This window comes from Pristis pectinata, chromosome 5 (genome assembly GCF_009764475.1).
Source record: "Pristis pectinata isolate sPriPec2 chromosome 5, sPriPec2.1.pri, whole genome shotgun sequence".
NCBI lineage: Eukaryota > Metazoa > Chordata > Chondrichthyes > Rhinopristiformes > Pristidae > Pristis > Pristis pectinata.
Genome location: NC_067409.1, coordinates 53,458,746 through 53,478,109, shown reverse-complemented (window position 1 = coordinate 53,478,109; position 19,364 = coordinate 53,458,746). Strand labels below are relative to the sequence as shown.

The following is a 19,364-nucleotide window of genomic DNA, read 5'->3' as shown; positions in this document are numbered from 1 at the left end:
CACTAAGAGTCAAGACATCATCCTCATCAAGTGGTGATGCAAGGAAGACAAACTCAACCTAGAAATATGCATTATTAGAAATAGTTTGTCTAGTCATGTATTATTCCACAAATAAGTTTCTGCTTTAAGGGAATGGTGGATTTTTAGAACTAGGGTTCAGTAACCATGTTTTTATGCTGAAAGGAAACAAAAGGGATAACATTTGTCTCGTGTTTGTATTGGCACCAGCTGTACTCACTTCCAATGCATTGTGGAACGGAATGCTGGGAGATGCGCACAAATGCCAACCAAAGCTCTTGCACAGGTTTCACACTGGAAAAGGAAAAATGTTCTAAAATTCTGGATCTGAAGGCTTCTTTTCAGTACTGTTTTCTCATATGGAAAAATCCAAAATTACAAACTAAATCTGTTAGCAGCCTAAATATCCTATATATTTGAGACATTATGTTATATTTAAGCGAACAAGGCATGCCTGATTTATAGATTTAGCTTGAAATGATGGACCAGACCACTGCCCAAAACTGACACTTTGTGGCCCACACTAACTCATATTTTCTTTTTTTCTGGCGGATCCTTTTCCTTTACCCAGTAGGTACCTGGCTAGGCAGAGCAGACTCTGAGCAGTGAGTAGGCCTTGGGTGGTGTGGCCCAAAGCCTTGACCTTGGACTGCTGGACAACCTTTGGAGGCTTACTGGTTATCACAGGCTTTTTAATAGATTCTAAATGTCTGAACGAGACTCTTGCAAACTATTAAATTAAATACATTTTACTGTTTATGTTTTTAGTTATTTAAGAAAAACAAAAAAAAATCCACATTGAAATATAATTAGAGATGCTAAATTTAAAATAAGTAAAGCCTTTACCTTTCCACAGGATTGACAAACCCAATCTAATGAATGGGGTCAGCCCTCCCTGATGTAAAGTTGAGGGCCAGACACGAAGGGTTTTTCAACCTTCTGTTTGAGATGTAATGGGCTTTGCCATTGGGCTCAATGGTGATTCAGATGCCCTAGTATCCGATCTCCAGAATATCCCAAACATCTGCCACTACTGCACAACTGCAGAAGTCCAAGACATGCTGGGGTGTGAATGGCTGACAGCTGGAGGTTGCCTTTGGAACCACCAGCTATCAGTCAGCACAAATGGGCCAATAACTTTATTGGCATTTTGTTGAGTGATTTCCTATTGTTATGACATAAAGTTACCCCTTTTCTTCTCCATTAGATTTCATTCACAGAAAATTGCATAAAATATTCTCTGCAGATAGTTTTGCTGATTTTGCTCTATAAATATCTAATCCAAGAACCATAATATAAAAAGTCTGACTCAATCAATGACTGTTTTTCAATCCCATATCCATAAAAAGTCTTCTCAACATGTGCACACAACTATCTGACTTTTATAAGGAGACTGGCAATGAGCCACATACAATGATTACATTATGAAGGTAACCTATAAAAATTAGGAGCTTTGAGAAGAAACTTAAAAATGTGGTCAAATAGAAACAATCCTCCTCATACTCTCACTGGATAAACATTTCAGGAAAACTTTGCAAGAAACACAGAACAAATTAGCTTGTGCCTCAGTTTTTTTTACAGCAAGAAACAATCTCAAACACAATTAACCAAATTACTTATTCCAATTTGGAACTTGCTTAGTTAGCATTAAATGTCTCCCCAACTAACATAATCTTATCATATCCACAATGCTCTTGGTCAGGACACATATTTGAAAGGCCACACCAAAGTCAAAATCTTAGTCAGTTTCTTTCTAATCTCCAGATGATGGAACTAAACTTGTTCAAAAAACATGACTTAAGAGAAATGAAAGTAATTGCTTATTATGCGACTGAATGAGGAAGCATCCTCCTGGCACTGGTACAGGGATTTCATAATAAAAAGAAATAGACCTAGATATTGAAGATATTGAAGAATTAGAGTTTAGAAAGTACAGAATATAATATGCTTCCTTTGGGGCTCCTGCACTATCCATTATTTGATTGACATAAAGTAAACGATGTGGTTTTTAAAGAAGAGCTTTTTTTTCCCCATTCAGTTTCATTGTGTTTCCCACAAACAGATCATCATCCATTTAGATAGTAAAAAGGCCATTCAGCCCCCCCAAGACTTCTCGTTTAACAGTGAGTAGTGCACACTACTGACTACACAAATCGAATATTAAGCGGCAGCTTACTAGAAGGTAACACCATCTAAGTCTCTTAAGATTGTCGCCTATAACAGATAGAATAGATATGGCCGATTTTCTGAATAGTGGAAAACTGGAGCAAGCAAGTAAGCTACATCTTTGTAAAAGGTCGCTTTTCCATTCTTTTTTTGGCTTGCTCGCGGACCCCCGGCAACCCGCTGCGGACCCCCAGGGGTCTGCGGACCACAGTTGAAAACCTCTGCTGTAAGAGAATGAAACACCCAGGGAAAAAGTTCAACCTGAGAAAGCAAGACTTCATTTGCAAAAAAATGATTAAATTATTAGTTTACAGTGTGCAATACTGCAAGGGACGCCACAGTTCATGTTTCAGATTTACCAATCCCGTTGTTCTGCTGTGGCCTCACACAGAGGGACAGCAAATAAATAGTTAAAGTTAGTCTGAGCCATTTTTATACGTGTTTATAGAATGTCTACGCAAAGGGCATGATTATTTACTTCCAAAACCTCTTTGCAGAGATGGTCTTTCTATACCATGTATCAATAATTGCAGAGGGAAGACAACAGAAGAAAAATGGTTACCAGTTTCTTGCCAGAAATATCCAATTAGTCTTGTTCTTTCCCCATGGCCCTACAAATGTTTCTTGTTTAAGTATTTAACCAATTCTCTTTTGAAAGCTATTACTGAACCTACTTCCACCACACTTCCATATATCTTAATGCTATAAAGGTCGTGCCAGAAAGACCCCTTCTCAGTTCATCAAAAATGAACATTTCATGCAAACTTACTGCTTCATGGAAGAAATGTTGTTCTGTTCTCTTATGGAAAATCCATAAAAGTTTATTTACCAAATACCACTGCAATCTCTGTCATAAGAATAATATTGATGCAACTATGTTCATTTATAAAAGTTTCATTAATGAAAAAAACACATCTACACCCCCCACATTTTGCAATTTATTTTAAATATTATTATTGTCTCTCATGCCAGTGAAAACTGTTTCTTCTGTCCAATTTATTAAAACCTCTCACAATTTTGAACATGACCATTATATTTTCCCTTAAACTTCTCTGCTCTGAAGAAAACAATCCCTGTTTCTCGTTTTTCCACATAACTGAAGTCCCTCACTATTTACCATCCTGATAAATCTCTACATCCAAAGTTGTTCCACAAATATAAAATTGTAAAGAGATACAAATGCTCTGACAATTCTACTTTGCCTTCAACTCTTATTTACAAATCTATCTACCTGAACTTCCTTTTTGCTTGCTACGGCATTTAAAAAAAAGATTAAAGGAAGAAATTGGTAATGCTATAAATCCTATATGAAAACTGAGAAAGGAGTAGGCCATATGGTTCCTTGTACCTGCTTTTCCATTAAATAGATCATGGATGATATTCTACCTCAGTGCCACTTCCTTGCACTTAATATCTAAACATCTATGGATCTTTATTGTTAATATTGTTAATATACTCAGCATCTGAGTCTTCATAGCCATCTCGGTTAATGAATTCCAAATATTCATTACCATCTGGATAAAGAAATTTCTTTTCATCTCCTTCTCAAATGGCCATCCACTTGAGACTATGACCCTGGTCAAGAGAAATATCAACTCTGCATCTATTCTTTCAAGTTCCATAAGCATTTTAAATGCTTCAGTGAGATCACCTCTCATACTTCTCAACTCAAGAGAGTACAGGTCTGGTCTGCTTAATCTCTCCCCAGACAATAAACCTACTAGCCCAGGAATCAATCAATCTGGTGAATTTTCACTGTATATTCTTTCGCAGGTAGGAAGAACTGACCTGTACACAATATTCCAGATACTGTCTCACCAAAGCTCCATATTATTTAGTAAGACATCTCAACTCTTCTACTCAAATTATCTTGCAATAAAGACCAACTTAGTGTTTGCCTTCCCAATTGTTTCTGAACTTGCATATTATCTTTTAAAGATTTATTTATAAGGATACCCACATCCCTTTGAACACCAGCTCCTTTCAATCTTTAAACAAAATACTCCACCTTCCTATTTTTTCCCTATCAAAGTATATGACACCATATTATATTCTATTTGCCATGTCCTTGCCCATTCACTTACCCTGTCTAATCCCACTGAAGCCTCTCTGCACCCCACACTGCCACCATCAACAGCAAACATGGACATACTGATTTGAATCCCTCATCCATCCAAATATATTAAGAGAACATTTCATCAGCTTTGTTATTTACATTATATTGGTATATTGTCATCTCGGTTCAGTGGTAGAACTCTTACATCTGAATCATACAGTTGTGGATTCAAGTCTCACTTCAAGATCTGAACACATTATCTGACTGACACTTTGTTGCTCCATTGAGGGCTATCACACTGTTTAAATTACCATCTTTCAACTGAGATATTAAACTGTTCTCTGTTTAATAAAATTTATAATTCCATGGCACTCTTCAAAGAAAAGCAGAGGAATTCCTGCAACAGAGACTACATTTCATTGGCTGGTTAACAGTCTGGTACATCAAGGTCCTAAAAGGCACTATGTATCGCCAAAACATAGAAGGCTATGGACCAAATGCAGGTAAATGGGATTAGTATGGATGAATACAATAATCAGTACAACAAGCTGGGCTGGCGGGCCTGTTTCGCTGCTGTACGCTCTAACTCTATGGCACTACATAATGCAATGAAGATAGAAAATGCTGCAAATGCTCAGGGGGACATGCAGCAACAGTGGAGAGAGAAACAGAGTTAACATTTCCAGTCAATGATCCTTCATCAGTTCTTATGATCAACCCGAAACATGAAATCTGTTTTCATCTCCACTGGTGCTATCTGGCCTGCTGAGCATTTCCAACACTTGTTATTATTCCTTAACATAACTTAAGCATCTATAGCATTTTGCTTTTGTATTACGTAATACAAACTCTTTCCTTTTATGCTCTTGTCATTACAAAACAATTAATTTGTCAGGAGCAATACTTTGGAATATCTTCTGATTAAAACATAAACAGTAATGTTTGATGCACATTTTTGCTTTGGATTAGTGGCTGCAATATCTTCAAAACATATATATTTTCACTCTTGGTGGGATATTTACTAGATTGCGGTGTTGTTGATGCAGCTGGTGATCCAAAGCATCTTTCAGTACTTACAGGCTTTCCGGACAGATACTTGATTGTTTCTGAGAGGGAACGATTGTTGTGAATTGTGCCCTTTTTCTTCCTGAGGCTTCCCTGACAATTAACCAGAAACAAATAATTAATTCCTTGTGTAGCCCATACAAGCTTGATAAATAGTGTGTACTACATTACAATAATTAACAACTCTACTCAGGTACAAACTAATTTATGCATGGCAATAAGATCAATATGTCTGCTTGTAGCTGTTAGTTGTTTAATTTTCAGGACTCTATTCATCGTCCAATAGGAATATTGATAATGCTTTAACTAGATTCAATCTGTCCTTTTTAATCCCTCTTTCTATTACATGCATAAATGAACCTCGTTAAGATGATATTGAAAACGAGTTACCATAAATTTGCTTTAATACTGAGTGCTGCTTAGCTGTCCTAACACTTGAGCTCCTGGGGCTGAATGTTTGGCTGCTTTTACTGGAAATAACATTCTGGACATTGCTACTGAGAAATTTCCTCCAGGCTATTTGGATGGTGAAGGCAGCCATCTCCTGCTTCCACGTCTCATCAGCGCTGTCCCCATTCTGACGCCGCCAATGGAAGAGCAGGAGCAACCCCTTACGTATCCTGTAACTACAAAAATAGTACAAATACTGTTCAAAACATAGGCCGGTACAATACAAAATACTTAGCCATCTAGAAGGTAGTTCCTAAAAACTAATATCCCATTTTACCTCTCTCTCCAAAATCTGATCAAGTCAGCCTTATTTTTCCACACTACCCGAAATTCTAGCAGCTTTGTGGCAAAATCTTTAAACACATTGATTTGAATCCAAACTGGCATTGTTCTATCGCAGAAAAAAAACTTTAATAATAATACTGAAAACTCAAACTGAGAAATAACCGTTTTCAACTAACCAGACCCTGGAAAAAAGATCCAACAGAAGAGGCGGGGTTCATGGTAGGAAGTTGCCAGGGAGGTGTCTGTAAGGAGATCAAGCACTTTTGGAAGCCCCGCTTTATGGCCAAATGCTCCTTCCAGGCGTGAATAGAAAAGTCACATTTATCAAAGTTAGAACATTGCCCATGTTGCGAGACCTATTTGTGATTTGTGCAATATGGCAGCAAGCATCATATGTTGCACCTCTCTGCAGAGACAGCTGGCGAAGATCGTGAAAGTCAAGGTGACCCTGACCTTGACTTTGAGAACAGTGCAGGCATTTGTGCTAGTTTGCCAGACAGATTCCAAGCACTGTTCTCAAAGGCCAAGTTCAGGGAGCCAGGCTTGAGGTCCGTCTGGTAAACAAGCACAAGGTGGGTGCTTTCTCCATACTCCATTCTTCAGAAGCCTGTACACGTCCCCCGTCCTTCAGGAGGACTCTGTCACCCCCTCCCATCAATGTAGCATGTTCTGTTCCTTGACAACACTCCACTCTCTGAAAGAATGTTGGCTATATTGTGGTGCAGCTCTTTTAAGGGCTGCTTCCTAAGGTGAAAACATTGAGGAAAAATGCTGGTGAGATGAGAAATTTGATTTCTGATTATGTATTCCTGAATCAGAGGGGCCTTTTACATAAGAGTCCAATAGTTTTGTTTTGGAACCGGCACTAATGAAATATTTGCAATTTTTCTAAAAAGAAGTTTGCAAAACAATGCTAGGGAGATAGCTAACATATAGGGAGATATTACATTGACAAATTCTGATGCAAATAAACGTCGAGGCAAGGACCTATCCAATTTAATTTGTCACTTCCTTTAGTCCACGTATTTAGACATGGTGCCTTCTCCTCCTTTAGCTTCCTTAGCCTATTACATCTTAATGCGACATATTATGAAGTATATTTATTCACACTTTCGGCAATTAATTTTGCATCACAAAGTGAATGACATCTCAAATGTACTCCAACTGGGCATTTCGGGGGAAAAAAATAAAACTGTAATTTCCACTCAGGGTTAGCAGTTAAGGTCCATCTCAATGAAACAACAGGTCACTTATTTCTTACACGTTCCCTCTGAAAGTAAGCCATCCTATGTTAAGTTTAAGAGTGGAGTTTCCTTCCCAAACTTTCCTTGATCATCAAAATTATTAAATAATTCACCTTGCCTAGAAATGTACACACTTAAAAATATTATCACACAAAATTACATTATTTGACATTTGATTCCTTGACTATTACATCACAGTTGTAGATCTAAAAAAACTAAAGAAAAATCAGCAATGAAGAGCTCAAATAAAATTGATATTTTTGACATGAAGTAAATAAATTTAGCAGCAAATTAAGAACCCTGTGAACTATAATGTGATAGGCAGTTTTTAAAATGTATATAGCATGCTTGAAAGTTTTAGCCCAAAGATCAAAAAAGAACTGACAGGATTTCCCTGGAGCTGTCCAATGTGAAATAAATATCCACTTGAATCATTTCCCTTGTGTTGCTTGCTACTAATCTAAAAATATGAATTGAAAAGCACAGCTGTTCTACTGTGATTTGAAACAAATGTCTAGAAATATCTGCAGACATTTATCAATGGGTAGTAATGAATGTTTTTTTTACATCTGGTTACACATACCGACTGAATAGTTCCGTTTCCATTCTTTAACTACTCTTATCTTAAATCTCCTATAATCTTCTGATCTGCACCATTATTTAGCTTTGACAAAAATTTGTAATGTACAGAAACTTGGATCTAAAGGTGTAATATCCAAACAGGAGCACAATTCCTGTATTCTTAGCTGCATGAAAACCAAAATGGGTTCCAGTGGTTTGAGCTTGCAATTGTTTTCCAATAAAATCAGTCATAAAAGTGTAACTATTTTGGTGAGGTTCCACATAGGTTAGAATGCATCCTCACCATAACAGATTAAAAATAACTTTTTGACAAATGTTTTAAAAATCAAAAACTGCAGATATTGCAAATCTGAAATGAAAATAAAAAATGCTGGAAACATTCAGCAGTCAAGCAGCATCTGAGGAAAGAGAAACAGTTAACATTTCAGGTCTGAGACCCTTCATCATCTTGTCTTCCTTTAAAAGCGACTTAAAAGCCGTGACACCTACTGCATGTTAAAGTGAATTTTTTTTTGAAACTCACTCATTATGTAATCACTAATTTGCCCCATACAAATGTGCCCAAGTTGAACACGAACTTAATCCATTGATCACAGAGCACTACAGCACAGAAATAGGCTCTTCAGCCCATCAAGTCCATGCCAGCCTGGTTTTCTGCCTAGTCCCAACTAAATGCACCTGGACCATAGCCCTCCATACCTCTCTCATCCATGCACCTATCCAAACTTCTCTTCGATGTTACAATTGAACCCACACCTATCACTTCCGCTGGCAGCTCATTCCACACTTGCACCACCCCTCTGAGTGAAGTAGTTCCCCCTCAGATTCCCTTTAAATATTTCAACTTTCACCCTAAACCTATGTCCTCTAGTTTTAGTCTCACCCAACCTGACAGGAAGAAGCCTCATGCATTCACCCTGTCTATACCAGTCATAATTTTGTATACTTCTATAAGATCTCCCCTCATTCTCCTGCGCTCCAGGGAATAAAGGCCTAACTTATTCAACCTATCCCTGTAACTCAGGACCTCAAGTCCCAGCAACATCCGTGTAAATTTTCTCTGCACTCTTTCAAGCTCATTGATATCTTTCCTGTAGGTTGGTGACCAGAACTGCACACAATACTCTCAATTCGGCCTCACCAACGTCTTATACAACTTCAACATAACATCCGAACTCCTGTACTCAATGCTTAACATACTGTATCTATTTGTGTTGCCATTTTCAGGGAGATCCCTCTGTACATCAAGGCTCCCAAGGGTCCTACAATTTACTGTCTACTTTCCTCTTATATTGAAGCTCCCAAAGTGCGACTCCTTACACTTGTCTGGATTAAACTCCATCTGCCATTTCTCCGCCTATATTTCCAACAGACCTATACAGTATCCTGTTGTATCCTTTGACACCCTTCCTCACTATCCACAACTCTGCCAATTTTTGCATCGTATAAGAGGGAAATCAGGAGGGCAAAGAGAGGGTATGAGATGGATCTGGCAGGTAAGGTTAAGGAAAATCCCAAGAGGTTCTATAGATATATTAAGAATAAAAGGGTGTCCAGGAAGAGAGTAGGTCAACTTAGCGATCATCAAGGCTACCTACGTCTCGCGCTGCAGGGGATGGGTGGGATTTTTAACCATTTTTTTTAAATCGGTGTTTACTGAGGAGAAAATCACAGTTGCTCAAGAGATAAGGGAAACAAGTGGAGTTGTTTTGGAGAACATTCATATTACCAGGGGAGGTATCTGCAGCCTTACATCACATTAAGGTGGATAAATCCTCAGGGCCTGACAGAGTCCATCCATGAACATTGCGGGAGGCAAAAGAAAAAATTGTGGAGGCCTCTTGCAGAGCTATTTGCTTCATTGTTAGACACTGGTGAAGTTCCCAAAGACTAGATGGTGGTTAACGTCATACCGTTGTTTCAGAAGGATAGCAAGGACAAGCCAGGGAACTACAGGCTGCTCAGCCTGACATCGGTAGTGGGGAAATTACTGGAGGGAATTCTGAGGATCAGGATCTACCAGCATTTGGATAGACAGAGTCTGATTAGAAGGAGTCAGCATAGCTTTGTGCATAGGAAGTAGTGTTTGACAAATCTTTTAGAGTTCTTTGAAGAGGTAACCAAAAAGGGCAGTGGATGTTATCTATTTAGACTTTAGCAAGGCCTTTGACAAGGTCCCCCATGGTAGGCTGGTCTGGAAGGTTATGTCCCATGGAATCCAGGAAGAGCTAGTTAGGTGGATTCAAGATTGGCTCAGAGGTAGGAAGCAGAGGATGGTGGTTGAAGGTTGTTTCTTGGAATGGAGATTCCAAGTGGTGTGCCGCGGGGGTCAGTATGGGGACTCTTGTTATTCATTATTTATATAAATGATTTGGATGCGAATGCACAAGGCTTGATCAGCAAGTTTGCAGATGACACGAAATTAGGTGGTGGTGTTGATAGTGAAGAGTATTGTAGATTACAGGAGGATCTTGATCCATTAGGGAAGTGGGCCGAGGTGTAGCAAATGGATTTCAATACAGATAAGCGTGAGGTGATGCATTATGTAAAGTCAAACCAGTGTAGGACTTGTACTATGAATGGTAGGGCACTAGGGAGTGTAGTGGAACAGAGGGACATATGAGTACAAGTGCATAGTTCTTTGGAAGCAGAGTCACAGGTAGACAGGGTAGTGAAAAAAGCATTTAGCACACTGGCCTTCATCAGTCAGGGCACTGAGTACAGGAGTTGGGACCTTATGTTGCAATTGTATAAGTCGTTGGGGTGGCCGCACTTGGAGTACTGTTTACAGTTTTGGCCACCCTGTTAGCAGTAAAGATTTGAGGATGTTGCCAGGATTAGAGGGCCTGACTTAAAGGGGAGAGGTTGGCCTGGTTAGGTCTTTATTCCTTGGAACATAGGAGAATGAAGGGCGACCTTATAGAAGTGTTTAAAATTATGAGAGGCATTATGGGAAAGCATAGCCTTATTAGGGATGAGAGATAAGGTGGATGGTAACAGTCTTTTCCCCAGGGTAGGGGAGTTGGCGCCGGAAGCGTGGCGACACTTGCGGGCTGCCCCCAGAACACTCTACACAAAAGATGCATTTCACTGTGTGTTTCAATGTACATGTGACTAATAAAGATATCTCTTATCTCTCTCTTATCTCCAACACTAGATTTAGGGTGAGAGGGGAAAGATTTAAAAGGGACTTGAGGGGCAACTTTTTCACATAGAGGGTGGTGAGTATATGGAACAAGCTGCCAGAGGAAGTGGCTAAGGCAGGTACACTAGTATCATTTAAGAAGCACTTGGATAGGTACATGGAGGGGAGGGGCCGAATGCAGGAGATTGGTACTCACTTGGTGGACTACATGGTTGGCATGGACTCATTGGGCCGAAGGGCCTGTATATGTGCTCCATGACTCCACATACAAACTTACCAATCAGCCCACCCACAATTTTGTCCAAATCAATTATAACAACAGAGGTCCCCAGCATTAATCCCTGTGGAACACCACTGGTCAGAGACCGCCAATCCAAGCCAATATCGAATCCAATCTGCTGAGGCACCGTGGATCCCATGTACCCAATCTTCTGGATTGGTCGACCATGAGGGACCTTGTCAAATACTTTACTGAAGTCTATGTATACAACATTTACTGTCCTACCCTCAATAATCAACTCAATCAAGTTTGTAAGACATGATCACCCAGCACAAAGCCATACTAACTATCCCTAATAAGGCCATGCTTTCCCAGATGTGAGTATATCCTCTCCCTAAGAATATTCTCCAATTATTTCCCTACCACTGATGTTGGGCTCACCGGCCCATAATTTCCTGAATTATCCCCATTGCCCTTCTTAAACAACGGAACTGATATTGACACCGATACTGAGTGGCCTTATTCTTACTCCTGACCTTCCATGTTCTGCCATTTCAAAGTGACCTTCACCATTATGTCCTATCCCTCCCTGAAAAACTATCCTCAGTTTAATCAAGTCAGTTTGCAACTCCTATTTAAAGACAGATGCAAAAAAAAAATTAACCCCAGCCTTTATTTACTCCACTCCATTAACTATTGAAACATGAACTCTACTTCTCAGCCTGGTCGGCTGAATATTTCAAGCATTTTCTGTTTTAATAGCTAAAGTCACTTCAAGGGAACCCTAACACTGAACATCAGAAGAGCTGCAAATGGCATCCAGATGGCAACTAAATGTGTTATTAAGTAAGCCATTAGCAAGGTGAAGATGTGCCACAGCTGCCTAGACAGATCAGGAGTTGACTTCCATACGTCCAGCCTCACTCCAGAATGATCATGTTTTGCATCCACACAAAGCACAGCAACAAAGATTTGAGTTGTAGGAAGAACAAGGTGCTCAGTGCATATCTGATGGATATTCCGATCAAGGGGAGACAGAAGGTGAAAATGGGGCACCAACTACAGACCAGGCATTCACACTGATACTTTGACTGCCAGGAATTCCCTAATCGCCATACAATAACAACTTCTTCTACTACCACCATCATTTATAAAGCATCTTCAACATACCAAATATTCCAAAGCCTTTGAAAGGAGTTCAAAAGGCAAATAACCATAGGCTTGCTTAAACAAGTTAGTTTTAAGGTGCACATTAAGGAGGAAACAGTTGGGAAGACAAAGATGGTTAAGGTGGGAATTCCAGAGCTTTGTACGGCAACTGAAAGTACAGCCAACAATAGTGAAATGATGAAATTTGTGGGCAGTTGAGAGGCCAGGATTGGATGTGCTGATTTTACAAGATGATGTAGGAGTAGAAATGATCAAAACCATGGGGAGGGACAAGGTAATGGAGAGATTTGAAAATGAGAATGAGCATTCGAAAATTGAGGGAATGGGAACATGGCAAGTTTAAAAGAATTGTGGGAAAAGGGGCCCTGATCTTTTTGAAAGAAGCATGGGAAATGAGAACCAGCAAATTTAAAGGGAGAGCAGGAAGAAGGACCTCTTTAAAGAGAACATGTAAAACAGGACTTGGTGAGCCAGATACCGAACCATCAGGATTTCTGAACAATGGGATAGCAGATTATTGGAGCTTTATTGTGTTTGAAAGCTCAACCATTGTGACTTGTAATGCAGTCTGAATTTTGTCATTATTTTGATTTATAATTCTCTCAACTGTCCTCCTCTTCAGCAGAATATATTTTTTGAATAGTTTCACGCTTTCCTCTTCTTGGTATTAGCTTCTATTTCTCTTTTCATTGTCGTGGCTAGACTACAGTGTTTGTAAAAGATAAATACCAAATTAAACGTTCCTATCACCTGTGATAAAAGTTAAATTTGCTCATACATGCCAAGTTTTTACTCAGGGTAAAAGGGAAAAGGAAGGGAAATCAATCATTCAGCAACCCTGAACAACTTGCTGAATCAGTTTACCAATAATCTCCAGTAATTCAAAAGAGGGAAAAAATAAATTCAAAAAAGCAAAAATATATTAAATACATTGTGCATGTTGTACACTTTTATGTGCATCACCTCTATCATGCTCCACCATTCCTACAGATAAAGATTTTGACCTCAAGATGATACAACATCAGCTTCATCCGAATACTTACAAAAAGATTATTCAGACAGCTTGTAGCTCCAGGAACATTCCCAGCTTTCACATTGGATACTAGAGTCCAGAACAGGCACACATCATTTTCTTCCTCTCTTGCTTCAGTTTTCCTCAACAATGTTTAAGTAAATACTTCCAAGTAAATTTGTTGAGTGATGTGCCATATGAGAAATTGATTCTGCAGATTGCTTTTGCCATCTTCATGCCTTTTGGGATCTTTTTCTCCAAAAAGTGCTTCCTATAGCATTTCAACTCATCACCTTTTGAAATGCTTTCTGACCATGATTTTAATTCTTAAAACTTCTTGCCTGTTTTTGGCAACATATCGGATATTTCCTCTTTTGAAGATCAATTCTGCAAGCCATTCCCATCACCTCTTCCTTCCCCACTGAATAGTTCCATTCTCTGGGGCTTCCCGCTGATGGAATAGCTTTTAAAATGCTTTCCTGCCATGATTACCCTTTTATTAAAAAGAATTCCTAATCCTTTTCAGCAACCTGTCGTTTTTTGTTCCCCTTTGGAGATCAGTTATGCCATATGCACCACTCCTCCCATCACACAAGACCCAACTTCCACTCCTTAGGGCCTTCTCTAATTGCCTTTTAGCATGCTTTCGCTGCCATGATTATCTACATTGAAACGTCTCTCACTGACTTTGGCAGTCGTTTAGAGATCAATTCTGCAGGCTGTTCTTAACAACACATTTCCAGATGTACAAGCTGCAAGTTTCTATATCAATAGTTATTAATGATTATCACTCATATTCAAGAATGACTTCGCCCACTACTGGTAATCAGTTTCCACATGTACACTTTATGAATATGGAGGGTTAGGTCTATAATTGGGTCTATAATTTCCTATAATTAGTCAAGGCAGCATAATGATGTTCTACTTCTCTTTGTTGATTATTCTGCTTCCTTCAATAACAGAATGCCAAGCTTGCCTATCATGGATCATACCTTACAAAGTCACTGTGATACAGGTTACATTTGTTCAGTTATACCAAGTTCTTGCTTTGAAAAACAGTGGTCAGGGAAACAGCAGGGATCAGAAAAGAAAATCAATCATTTAGCAACCTTTAACAACTAGCTCAACCACTTTACTCATAAAGCCCTAGAGTCATGGAGTCATACAGCAATACAGCATGGATACAGGCCCTTCGGCCCAGCCAATCCATGCTGACCACAGTGCCCAACCCAGCTAGTCCCAATTTCCTGCATTCAGCCCATATCCCTCCAGGCTCCTCCCCTCCAATGTACCTATCCAAGTGCTTCTTGAGTGATACTATTGTACCTGCCTCAACCACTTCCTCTGGCAGCTCGTTCCATACACTCACCACCCTCTGCGTGAAAAAGTTGTCCCTCAGGTCCCTTTTAAACCTTTCCCCTCTCACCCTAAATCTATGCCCCCTGGTTTTGGATTCCCCCACCCTGGAAAACAAACTGTTACCATCTACCTTATCTATGCCTCTCATAATTTTAAACATTTTTGTAAGGTCGCCCCTCATTCTCCTACGTTTCAAGGAATAAAGACCCAGCCAGGCCAACCCCTCCTTATAAGCTCAGGCCTCCTGGTCCTGGCAACATCCTTGTAAATCTTTTCTGCACTCTTTCCAGTTTAACTACGTTCTTCCTATAACAGGGTGACCAAAACCATACACAGTACCCCAAGTGCAGCCTCACCAACGACTTGTACAAACTGCAACACAATGTCCGCACTCCTGTACTTAATGCTCTGACTGATGAAGGCCAGCATGCTCAATGCCTTTTCACAACCCCGTCTACCTGTGACACTGCTTCCAACAAACTACGCACTTGTACTCCTTGGTCCCTCTGTTCCATTACACTCCCTAGTGCCCCACCATTCATAACACGTCCTACTCTGGTTTGACTTTACAAAATGCATCAGCTCACACTTATCTGTATTGAAATCCATTTGTCACTCCTCGGCCCAATTCCCTAACTGATCACGACCCCCCCCCCCCCCCCCCCCCCCCCCCCCCCCCCCCCCCCCCCCCCCCCCCCCCCTCCGCGGTAATCTATGATAACCTTCTTCACTATCAACATCTCCTAATTCTGTGTCATCCACAAACTTACTGATCAAGCCTTGGGCATTTGCATCCAAATTATTTAAATAAATAACAATAACAAGGATCCCAACACCAACCTCTGCAGCAAACCACCAGTCACTGGCCTCCATTCCAAGAAACAAACTTCAACCACCACCCTCTGCTTCTTACCTCCAAGCCAATTTTGAATCCATCTAACTAGCTCTCCCTGGATTCCATGGGAATTAACTTCCAGACCAGCCTACCATGCGGGACCTTGTCAAATGCCTTGCTAAGGTCCAAAGAGACAATATACACTCCCCTACCCTCATTTACCCTTTTGGTTACCTCTTCAAAGAACTCTAAAAGATTCAACAAACATGACTTCCCACTCAAAAAGCCATGCTGACTCCTCCTAATCAGACTCTGTCTATCCAAATACTGGTAGATCCTGTCCCTCAGAATTTCCCCCAGTAACTTCCCCACCACTGACGTCAGGCTGACCGGCCTGTAGTTCCCTGGCTTGTCCTTGCTACCTATTCACCATCTTCTAGTCTTTGAGAACTTCACCGGTGGCTGACAATTAAGCAAATATCTCCGCAAAGGCTTCCTTAATTTCTTCTCTAGTCTTCCACAAAGTCCAAGGATGCATTCGGTCAGGCCCTGGGGATTTATCCACCTTAATGTGCTGTAAGGCTGCAAATACCTCCTCCCTGGTAACATGAATGACGTCCAAAACTTCTCCTAGATGGCTACATTTTCAGGGAATTGAAAAGAGGCAAGAAAATAAAATCCAAAAATAATCAAAAATGTACATTATGGTACATTAAGTATGCTGTGCATGTTGTGCACTTCTATTATGCACATCGGCTCTATGAAGCTCCATTACTCCTACAGGGGCAAACAAATTGTATATGCCTTCATCCAATCCTTCCAGTGGAGTTTGAGAAGGCCAAACCTTCCTGCTAACTTTTTCATCTTCATATCTAGTATTTATACTTCTAATAATACTAGAGCACTGTGGGGAATATTCACTTTTTCCAACATACCACAGGCAACGTAAGCAGAAGTTCCATTAGTAATTTACATGAGACTTTAAAATAAAACTGCCTCAAATCAAGGAAAATGTCAGTTCACTTTAGTAACACACTGAAGGAAACACACAATCTTTTAGCTGTTGATAATTCTGCTGTTCATTTCTATTTGATAATTGCTCCCACTTACACATCAAAACTTCTTCAGTTTCAAAATTAGTATTTACATTTTTAAATGGCATCTGTGAACAAGTCAGCTTTTCTTTTTTATGATCATGACAACCAAAATGTTTTGAGGGGTGAAATGAAAATGTATAAACACATGTTCAGTATCAGAAAGTAAAAAGCATAATTCAAAGCAGAAAGATCTTTGAAACCAAGCCTGAGTCTGATCAAAATATATCTTAAAATTATCAAATTTTGAGAATAAGATCATAGATAATAAATCAAATATCATATCAGAAGAGGTAACAAATTAATGAAAAATCCATGAAAGAATGATTAAGTTACTGAGAAAGTTATTGAGATAATCCAGGATTGCTGAATGCAGCAATGGATGTGATGAAAATTGCTCAGGCACACAGTGTATCCATTCAAAGCCAGCAGATCAATGAGGGATTACATCAAATTTGGAGAGAATCATACTAGTGTCATTAAGTGAGATAACATAACAAATCAACATACAGAACAAACAGACAAAACTCAATAGAATCATTGAAAATTGAGTAAAAAATATAGTATAATAATCGGGTATTCTAACATCCCCTACATTAAATGCAATGAAGAGATTGGTAAAGAAGGTAAAGGAATGAAGTTCCTACAATTCATACAGGACTTCTTACTAACCAAATTTGCGAAAAGCCCAGCAAGACAAGAACCAGGTGAGTAGACTTAAGAAAAGCTGAGCCCACAGGGCTGAGAACAGAACGTGGGAAGATAAAAGGCACAACATTGGAAAACAATAATGTAAAGTAGTACGAAACATTTAAAAACAGTATTAAACAGAGTGCAGTAAAAAGAAGTGACAAATTAAACACTCATGGGACTCTGTGGATGAACAAAGAAATTTTTCCTTATAGGTATTAGTCTACTTAACATAGAACAAGCAGTACACCACAGGAACAGGCTCTTCAGCTCACCCTGTCTGCACTGACCATGATGCTAATTTAAACTAATCCCATCTGCCTGCACATGGCCAATATCCCTCTATTCTCTACATTTTCTTGTGTCTGTCTTGTGTGCCCAGCAGCTGTATCCAACCTTCATGCTCACCTACATACCACCTCGCTCCATCTGCCTCTCATTTTTTGCCTCTCTGTCTGCCTCCATCTATCATTCACCTGCCACGGTCTCCCAGCTCCACGCGCCCTCTCCTCCCTTACCTGGAGCAACCTGCCAGTCCACCAATTACCTTGTTCTCCTGTCTCACCACTCCCCTTCTGCTCTTTATACCGGCTGTCTCCACTCTCAATCCTCATGCAGGGTTTTGACCTAAAATGTTGCCAATTCCTTTTCTACCACAGATGCTGCTCGACCCACTGAGTTCCTCCAGCAGATGGTTTGTTGCTTGCATCTGTCTGGATGACTCTTCAACATTGCTTTCACTTATGCTTCTTCCACCTCCCCTGGCAGTGCATTCCAGGCACCTACCACTCTCTGTGTGAAAAACTTGCCTCACAAATCCCCTTTAAACCTTCCCCCTCTCATCTTATACCTATGCCCTCTAATATTTGACGTTTCCACCTGGGAAAAAGACTAACGATACCTCTCATAATTTTACAAACTGCTATCAGGTCACCCCCTCGGCCTCTGACACTTCACAGAAAACAGTCAAAGTTTGTTCAACCTCTCCTTATAGCCAATACTCTCTAAAATAGACAGCATCCACGTGAACCTTTTCTGGACTTTCTCCAAAACCTCCATGTCCTTCCTGTAGTGTGGCAACCAGAACTGCATACAATACTCCAAATGTAGCCTTACCAAAGTTTTATACAGCTGCAACATGATTTCTCAACTTTTATACACTTTCTTTACCATCGTGTTCATCTGTGTTGGCACTTTTAGGGAGCTCTAGGCTTGCATCCAACGTCCCTCTGTAGGTCAATTCTCCTAAGGGTGCTGCCATTTACTGTATATTTTCCTTTTGCATTTGACCTCCCAAAATGCATTACCTCACAATTAAACTCCATCTTGCTATTTCTCCACCTAAATTTCCTGTCAACATTTCCTTGTATCCAGTTATTAAAAACAAGTATGGCAAAAATATATCACAATTCCTTCATAACTCCTGGGTAAAAATTTTGAAACACCCTACTTGTTTTTGGCTGTAATTTCACTAGGACCTGCTCTAGTTCAAGAAAGCAGCTTCTTTCTTAAGCCCATTTCAAGGATGGGCATTAAATGTTTGACTTCCCAATGATATCCACACCTACATGTAAGTAAAACTGGTTCACAAAAGCTTCTCATATTGGGTGATAGTTCTTTTATCCACTTTATTACACTGGTTGATCATGGATCATCATGGTTGATCATCAGGTTACTTTGTCTATAAATCAATGTAAAATATAATGTCGAAGGAAAAAGCAACTTAAAAGCCAAATTTAAATTTAAACACTACCCACAGGGCTACAAGCAATGAAAGTCTATTTTCATCAATTACAGGAATGACATTCCTATCTTCAGACATTAACTTTTAAGCAGACAAGCATAAAAGAGGAATTTGTTGAACAATAATGGAACATTTCAGTAACCAAAGAATTATCCAAGGAAAACAATCTCTGCCTTTTAGGTTTGGGAGTTGCTTTTCATGCTTGTCTGCAAACTTGGGTTTCTTCTGC

At 39.7% G+C, this 19,364-nt stretch overlaps 1 protein-coding gene across 9 annotated transcripts in view; it reads right to left on the bottom strand.

Moving 5' to 3' along the window:
* The window catches only part of invs (inversin), a 356,685-nt gene that overhangs the window by 173,288 nt on the left and 164,033 nt on the right, over positions 1-19,364 (bottom strand). For all 9 annotated transcript variants that reach the window (XR_007956423.1, XM_052016840.1, XM_052016843.1 and 6 more), the window contains 2 exons: positions 5,696-5,931; positions 5,318-5,398 (listed from right to left, as the gene is read on the bottom strand). Coding sequence is in view for 8 of the 9 variants with exons in the window: in XM_052016840.1 (XP_051872800.1) it covers positions 5,318-5,398; positions 5,696-5,931 (317 nt within the window). In the remaining variant the exon portion in view is untranslated. The remainder of the gene's footprint in view (positions 1-5,317; positions 5,399-5,695; positions 5,932-19,364) is intronic.